The 8,593-nt window shown below is 27.0% G+C and overlaps 1 protein-coding gene across 3 annotated transcripts; it reads left to right on the top strand.

The window, feature by feature from the left end:
* Positions 1 to 1,860: 1,860 nt before the first annotated feature.
* On the top strand, positions 1,861 to 7,777 carry LOC126845258 (uncharacterized). 3 transcript variants are annotated; one of them, XM_050583879.1, is made up of 10 exons: positions 1,861 to 1,983; positions 2,101 to 2,132; positions 4,673 to 4,731; positions 5,041 to 5,075; positions 5,189 to 5,220; positions 5,605 to 5,862; positions 6,301 to 6,503; positions 6,589 to 6,708; positions 6,833 to 6,958; positions 7,340 to 7,777. In XM_050583879.1, the coding sequence occupies exons 1-9, from the start codon at positions 1,922 to 1,924 to the stop codon at positions 6,914 to 6,916; spliced, it is 885 nt and encodes a 294-aa protein (XP_050439836.1). In that variant the 5' UTR covers positions 1,861 to 1,921; the 3' UTR covers positions 6,917 to 6,958; positions 7,340 to 7,777. The 3 variants fall into 3 exon arrangements, with proteins under 3 accessions (XP_050439836.1, XP_050439837.1, XP_050439838.1); XM_050583880.1 differs by lacking the exon at positions 4,673 to 4,731 and having other exon boundaries at positions 5,041 to 5,071; XM_050583881.1 differs by lacking the exons at positions 4,673 to 4,731; positions 5,041 to 5,075; positions 5,189 to 5,220.
* Positions 7,778 to 8,593: the final 816 nt, after the last annotated feature.

The raw sequence follows: 8,593 nt of genomic DNA on the forward strand, positions 1-8,593 counted from the left end.
TTTAAAATGATGTGTGTTTTAACATGACCCCTGGACCGATTTACACGAGTAGCAGCTCTATAGATCCAAAATAGTATGCAAATTGTCAATTGGTAGGTCCAAAATCGAAAAAGTCGGCTTTTTCACCCACGAAACCAGCAAAAAAAGTCCGATCAAGTTTTCGGCAAATTTAGTATAAATGCCAGATAAATATAACATTTTTTTTTAAATTTGTGTACATACTTTTTGCACTGACTTCACCACCTGTTTTAGCGCAAAATGTACACAAATTCAAAAAAAAAAAAAATTCATCTGGAAGTAAAATTGTATTTATGTCTAATATTTTAATAAAATATAATTTTATTTATATTTATAATCAAATAAAATGTTATTTCAATTAAAACAAAGTCTGTTTTAGGTAACAAACAGTTAAAGGTGTTGAATTTTTTTGTAACATATTTAAATTTAATTTATTTTAAATGTGTTTTCGAAAAAATAAATAAGTGTTAAATTTTTTTTAATCATTAACCAAATTTAAATTTACTACCATCGTCTGATCCATAACCGGAACACCTGGAGTGTAAACGTTTAATTTACAATTTATAGATTACACAAAAAAAAAATTCTAGGTTTGATCACATTTTTTTTTTTACAAATTTTGAACCAGAAATAATGTTTTAAAATGTACTTACGATGCATACGCTACTAGACTAAGTAAAAGAATAATCTTGATATTCATCATATTTAATATCATACAGGTAAAATACTTAATGGTTATAATATACTGTTCAACTCGACTGTAATATCATACTGGGTGCAACTACAGAATTAATAAGACTAAATGTTGGTATTATTCTCCATTTTTTTGACAAAGTCATTTTAATTTTTTTGTTAGGTTTGTATACACAAATGTGCTATTTTTTAATTTTTACCGCGCTATATCATTTGATTATGTACAAAATGAAATACTTCAAACTTTTATTAAAAACAGTGTAAATTGGCCACTTTGCCTAGTCTAGCCAGCTAGACGAGTAGGTCCGTTACAGGGAAAAATCAGAGGAGATTCTTGGCGATTATTGTTTATACAATTTATTTTATTTTATTATTATCAGCTAAGCAGCTAAATCGCTTTCTTCGTGTAGAACTCCATAGGTTATAAATCGATAAGACAAAACTTAAATTTAAAAAATAATAATAATGTGTCTAAATGGCTTTGTAACGTTTTCTGTTTATTTTACAGTGTTTTTTAGTATAAGTTTGAAATATTTCGTTTTGAAAATAATCAAAGATAGCGCAGTAGAAAATACTGGTTCGTGTCGAGGGACACACGTTTGGAACGAAGTCCCTTTCGTATGCAGGTTTGGTATAATTAATCATTAACGTTTACAGGTTGAATTCTAAAATAGTGCAATTATACAAAAAAAAAATTGTTATTCAATCATCAGTACGAGAAGTATAAATAAATGACGAAAAACCGAATGCAATGTAGGTGTTATTAAGTACTTTTAAGGGTAAAAATGTATTCTGTAGTAATAAAATATAAATATTTTATAAGTTTTTAGACTTCTTGCAATATAAATTACCATAAAAGTTGAAAAACTAAGTTGTAAAAAAATGCAAAAATTGTTGAGAGGGTAGCCGGATTTGAACCAGGTACCACTCACTCCTGGGAACCGATCACGTTCGACCGCACCACATAAAGTTTTCATAACGCGTTACATATTTTCTCGGCTAGGTCCCCTCACCAACCCGCCATAAGGAACTTCGTTCCAATAAAAACATAACACATTTGTGTAAGCAAACCTAAAAAAAACTAGAAGTGACTTAGTCAATAAACTGTAGAACAATAACTACATTTTGTCTAAGAATTCTGTAGTTGCACTCACTATGATATTACAGTCGAGTTAAGCAGTATCTTATAACAGTTGAATATTTTACCTGTATGATATTAAATATGTTGAACATCAAGATTATTCTTTTACTTAGTCTAGTAGCGTATGCTTCGTAAGTATTTTTTTAAATATTATTTCTAGTTTAAATTTGTAAAAAAAAAAAATGTAATCTAACCTAGCCTATTTTTTGTGTAAACTATACATTGTAAAATGAACGTTTACTTTTCAGGAGTACTGGCGGTGCTGGATCGCCGGACGATGGTAATTAAATATAATTTGGTTAATGGTTAAACAAATTTTAACATTAATATTTTTTTCGGAAAAACTGTAATATATTAAAATCAGCAAATATAAAAAAATTATCTCTATTCAAGTAACATTATAATTAAAATTTAAAATTAATAAAATAATAATAAACGAAAAACACTGCCGATTTCATCTATTATTCAAAAAAGAAAGCCATACAAAAAATAATATTATCTTTTTCTCTTTTAAATTATATTATTACAAATAGCGCCCAACCAAGCTTTTACTTAGTAAATTGTTTAAATACTTAACACTTACGATATTTTATTATTTTTGAAAATATAACAAACAAAACTTAGCAAAAATCATTATCTAATTTTTACTTATCTTTTTTAAAATTTTTTCATTATAAATTATATATATTTAATAAATTCGACTGTACTGCTATTATCCATTGTACCTAAAACATTATCAATACTGTCGTGGTCTTTGAAACCACATCGCCGCAATAGAAATCCTAAAGCACATCAACCAGATTTAGTGTTACAACATTTTTTCTTAAAGCCAGCCCAGCCAGCCACATTGCCGTAGCCAAAATTCGTAACTCTGTCGTGACCTTTGATCAGTCACATTGCCACAGAGATCAACCCGCAACTTTTCGAAAATTGTAGTGGTCAAACCATATCACAACAATATAATTTCAAAGACCTTTAATCTTCGCAGCCCTCGAAACAGTTGCATTGCCGCGATTTGTCTGTCAAATAAGTACCCAAAAGTAACCAAAAAATGTATTTCTCATTGTAAAACCTCTCATCATATAGCTAGTATTTAAAATGTGTTAAAAACAAAAATCATATTTGGCTGTGCCATTGCGAAGCTCCTCGAACATTTTATCACAATATTTTAACTTATAAAATTACAAGGCATTATTTTTTTTTTTCATAACAAATAAAAACATTTTTGGCTCTGCCATAGCGAAGCTCCACAAAAATTTTTTATATAATATACAAAAAATTATAAAAAAATAATTATTTACCGACCGTTTTTCTCAGCCAAAACACATCATTTTTTGTTCATCGCACAGGCCGAACCAGTGATCCGATAAGCAATTAAAAAAAAAAGTATGAATTTTTCATGTAGTTTACTTAAGATCGGTTAGAGTATTTATTTCAATTTTTAATTTTAACCATTGCTAAATTTTATTTTTAAATTTGAAATTGTATAAAATGTTCAAACGTGTTTTATGCGTAGTAGGAATAAGATATCAAAAAAGTACGCTGACCGATCTCAAGTAAACTTCATGACAAATTCAAATCTGTTTTCAGATTACTTATCGGATCACTGGTTTAGCTTGTGCGATGGACAAAAAATGTACCATTATATTAACTAAAATGGCTCTTACTTATAGACAAAATTATTAAAATTAAAAATAATACCATGAAGCTTATATAAATGAACCGGTAAATCAATTGACATGGTCGAAATTTATTAAAACTACGTTTTTGTTAAATATTACCTATATAAAACTCATAAAAAATGGTCGGTATCTCCTCGAAAATGTTCTTAATAAATATTAAGACATAAAGCTTTTAAAAATATCTTTAGATTTATTATTACGCAAATTTCAAAATGCCCAAATTGTTCACAAACTTCAATACTTATATTAATTTAATACAAAAATATTCTAGCTATGTCCAATCTATTCACAAATATAAATTCTTCAAAATATTAACGTATTCAAAAACATTTTTTGGCTTCGTCTGAATTGTATCTATGTCCAAAACTTTCAGAAATATAAATACTTAACTATTTAATATTATATTTATTTTAAACATGTTCTGTCCAAATTTCCATAGGCATATTAACACACATAGGCCCAACATATAAAAATAATAATATTAATGCTGATAAATAAAGTATGATTAATATAGGCCAAATACATAAAATTAAAACCGATAAAATTACGATGAATATACAATTATATAAATATAGCAATAAACTAAATAAGAAGAAGAATTTTTCATTAAATATTAAAAAACATTTGAAATAAAATACATTTTTATACGATTGAAATAATATTTTATTTGATTATGGAAATAAATAAAAAATATTTTACTAAAATATTAGACTTAAATGCAGTTTTACTTCGAGATTAATGTTTTGTTTTTTGGAATTCGTGTATTTTCTATGCTAAAAAAAATGGTGAAGTCAGTGTGACTTTGTCGGCGCAAAAAGTATGTACAAACATTTAAAAAAAAAAAATAGAAAATTTTAACTAGTGTTTTAACTAAATTTGCGAACAAAGGAATGCCTAATAAATACTCGATCCGACCATTTTTCGCTAAATGATAGCAAGTTAAAGTTAAATGTTGTAAAACTACAAATTTTTTTTTTGCGGGTTCCTCCGAAGTAAGGTAGTAAGTAGTTTAAATTATTTATTTGGCGAGGGAATTGGCAAAATTACAACCAGGTATTTACAAGTTAAAAACTCAAAGAATGTTATTTTGACTCATAATAACACTAACTAGTAGTTATTTTTATTTGTTGATGACTAGGGCCAAAAAACCAGGAGCCAAATCTCTCAAAAAATAAGAATTCTGAGTCTAATGATAAAGTAATTATACTGTTAACTTAAAATTATTAGTTTTTGTCAATATTTTTTTGAATTATTTATAATATAAAGTTTAAAATTTGTTTAAATAGCCATTCTCATATGGGAAACTATCATTATTATTATTTTAGCTTAAATACAAGCAAAGTAAAATTCTTGTCATAAATATTAATAATCAAAACAAGTTTTTAATTTTGTACGGTAAAAAATTGTTTTTATAATAGTATAATAGACTAAAGATAGAATCGTAACATAATCATCTGAGTTAAAGCCATTCAATATAATAAATGTTTTACTTAAATATTTGTTTAGCCCAAAAGAAGTATGTTTCGTTCATTATTAAGTAAGTAAGTAATTTTTTGAACATTATTTCTGGTTCAAAATGTATGTAAAAAATGTAATCAAGCCTAGAGATTTTGTGTGTAAAATACGTATTGAAATTTGAACGTTTACCTTTCAGTTGTTGCAACGTACGTGCAAAAAAAAACGAAGGTAATTAAATATAATTTAGTTGATGGTTAAAAAAAATTAATTAATTAATTCCTTCAAAAAAATATTTTAAACAAATTTTACTTAATTATGTTACAAATTACAAAATAATCAACAAATTTGTTATCTAAAACAGACCTGGGTTTTGGTTGAAATATCATTTTATTTGATTAAGCAGATAACTAAAAATATATTTTATGAAAATATTAGACATAAATGCACTTTTGCTTTGAGATGAATATTTTATGTTTTGGAATTCGTGTACTTTCTGTGCTCAAAAAAATGTCAGTGTGTCGTTGTCAACGCAAAAAGTATTTAACAAGTAAAACAGTAAAACTTTTAACAAGCGGGTTAATAATAATAAGTAACTATTGTTTTTATTTGTAGATAGCCAAAAACAAACAGATGAAGCACCTGTTTCAACTCCAACTGAAAAAAAAAGTAAAGCTGAGGTAGCTGAGATATATTCATACTTACAAAATTTGTTCAATGATTGTTATGAGTGGATCGAACGTGCCAATGTCGAAGAAGCTGAAGACATTACAAAGGAATATTTTCTTAGATATATAAGTGAACTAAAGGAATTTGAACCTATTTTTAAAGGTTTCTTCGAAGCTCATCCAGAAAACGACATTAAGTATTACGGTAAACATTAACTATAATATACGTTATATATTATTACATAATACTTTTTTATCTTTAAAGCGAAACTGTAAAGTGGTAGGTTTAAAGGAAGTATTCTCGTTCGCATTTAAATAAAATAAAATATCTAAGTTTCTTTTGTAGTTTTTTTTAACAACACAAATTATTAAGCTTTCGATGTTATCAAACAGTGTACGAGTTTCAAAAGTGTTTAACAATTAACGTCCGAAAGGAGTAAAAAACTCAAATGGAGGAAAAAATGCACTCAGTAGTTTGGCCACGAATTTAAATAAATAAAAATACATCATTGTAAAGAAATATACATCTTCAGATAAAATAAATTGTTTCTTCAACTGTGTTAACCACTGCACCACATGCCCATATAATAACATAACATACGAGTATATATATATAATCAACATTTTAATTTTTTTGTTTAAGAGTTTTTAAATCTGAAACGATATGGGGAACTTTTTGAACACATTTGCAAGATAAAAAATGTACCCGTAGAAAAAATGGTTGAAGATAGGATAACGTCGGCGATAACAAGGCAATTACTACCTATCAACACACAGATTGAAGATTCTGATTTAGCTCCAGCAGAACTGAAAACTGAAGAACAACTGAAAGAGGAGTCAGACGACGTAGCTAATTTATGCTATTATATAACATAAATGTTGATATTTTCCTAAATAATCATTTTTATCTAGGACAAAATTATTGTTTTAGCTTAAAGACTTAGAGCCCGGAATAACAACAAATGAAGTTCCTGTCTCAGCTCCACCTACACAGACAGCTAAAGATATACTGCAACAAATGAAAGATGAACTGAAAGAAACTAAATCTCAGGTAATTTATAACATTAATTTATATCTGTTCTGTTTTTGTCAATATTTTGCTGAAATATTTATAATTTAAAGGGTAGAGTTTTCCTAAATAGCCATTATTATCTAGGAAACTATTATTTTTTTAGCTTAACGAAGATAAGAATAATATGATACAAGTAATAAGAGATTGGAAGATTAAGAATGAAGTTCCTGATTCATCATCACCTTAATAGAAAACTGAACCCGAACTGGAAATTTGCGCTGGGCCTCAGGTAATTTATATTATTATTTTAAATTTATTAGGTTTATGTCATTATTTTACTAAATTCTTTGTAATATTAACGTTAAAGTTTTCATAAATAGCCATTCCAATTTAGGAAACTCTTATTATTATGGTTAAAGACTTAAAAATAAAGTTCTCGTCATAAATATTTATAATCAAAACATAATTAAGAAAAGTTTTTAATATTTTTTGTTAAAAAAATGTTTTGATATTGTTTTTATAAAATAAAGTTAAAATTGTAAAAAATATAACAATAATAATTTATATTTTGGTTACTAAGTTATAATAATTTTTTTTTCAACATCTGAAGTGTATTCGTGTTATATTATAGTAAAATGATATTTAAAATTGTTTTTATTTTTTAATTTAGGTAATAAAAAAGCGACAGTAAGGCCACTTCCATCTTTCTACACACTTCTTCAATAAATTTTAATATGGAACCGGCGATGACTAAGAAAACTTTTTAGCCGATTAATATAATAATAATAATTACTATGTTAATATGTTTTTAATAATGTTAAAAATCTCTTAAAATGTTTTTGAAAAAATTTTTCAAAGTACAATATTTCTAAATGTTTTGTATGACTCCAAAACCAATTTTGCTTTTCAAATAAACACCGCTTTCTTACATTTTGTGCAACTTTTCAATATGCAAACACTATTAAGTACAACACGTACTTAAAGCAGTTTAGTTATCTAAATGAACGTTACCTGCTTCTATCTACTGGGTACTCAATAATTGTTATAATATATTGTGATGTATTTATCCTCGTTAGATAAGTGTAAACTAACAATCATGGTTTATTGGTTACATTACCATACCGTTTTTGACCAGCTAAAAGTTTGATTCACCCTACTGAAGCTCTGCCCTAATATTTATGGAAATTTATCTACTCATTTCCAAATAACGTTAAAATTACAACTGTTACAATTTTGATATTTATAATTATTTCTAAATTATTTTCTGTACGAATGTTAGAACATTTTAAAGAAAAAAATATTATATACCTTTAAAAATAAAAATAAATAAATACAACATTTTAAAAACACAATAAATGTGTTAGTTACTAAGTCAAAATAAAACAACTTGCTCCGACGTAGGGTAAATTTTTACATACCAGGTTAAAATTTGTATAGGTAATATGAATTTTTATTTTATTTTTGATACATTTGGTATTTAAAAATAAAAAAAAACCCATCCACTGCATTATCTTGATGTTGGTCATTCGTTTTCTAACGAATTGTCCAGTCCAGAATGAGCCCACGGTCTTACTTCCTTCCATCGGACAGGCGCCTCGGATATGTAGTAAAGTTTTTATGATATTGTTCCCACTGCAGATTTGAAAACTAGAGTGGCGGCTACACTGTGCCTGCCCTTTCTACGATTAGTCATTGAGTTCGTTGATGCCTTTATGGCATTAGACCATTCAATCTTGAGAGACCTTCTTTATTTAGTAAACCAACAGCCACTTTACACACACGAATATTCATCTCTTCATCAACTCAGACCCTTTGTCACTAAAATGTTAGTCCTGTCTAGATGATTATAAAATTCTGAATTAATCTCTTCATTTTCATCCTAACAGAAGTCATGAATAAACTAATTATTTCCAACAGCGATGAT

Source organism: Adelges cooleyi, unplaced genomic scaffold (genome assembly GCF_023614345.1).
Source record: "Adelges cooleyi isolate 19-005CV unplaced genomic scaffold, UGA_ACOO_1.1 ACOO_flye_CR_arks_rails_tigmint_CR_PRNA_728, whole genome shotgun sequence".
Lineage (NCBI taxonomy): Eukaryota > Metazoa > Arthropoda > Insecta > Hemiptera > Adelgidae > Adelges > Adelges cooleyi.

Coding starts and splice junctions, on each gene's coding strand:
- LOC126845258 (XM_050583879.1), top strand. CDS start 1,922: ATGATATTAAATATGTTGAACATCAAGATTATTCTTTTACTTAGTCTA. Junction 5,076..5,188: donor TTTCGTTCATTATTAAGTAA/GTAAGTAATTTT, acceptor TTTACCTTTCAG/TTGTTGCAACGTACGTGCAA. Junction 6,504..6,588: donor TGAAAGAGGAGTCAGACGAC/GTAGCTAATTTA, acceptor TTATTGTTTTAG/CTTAAAGACTTAGAGCCCGG.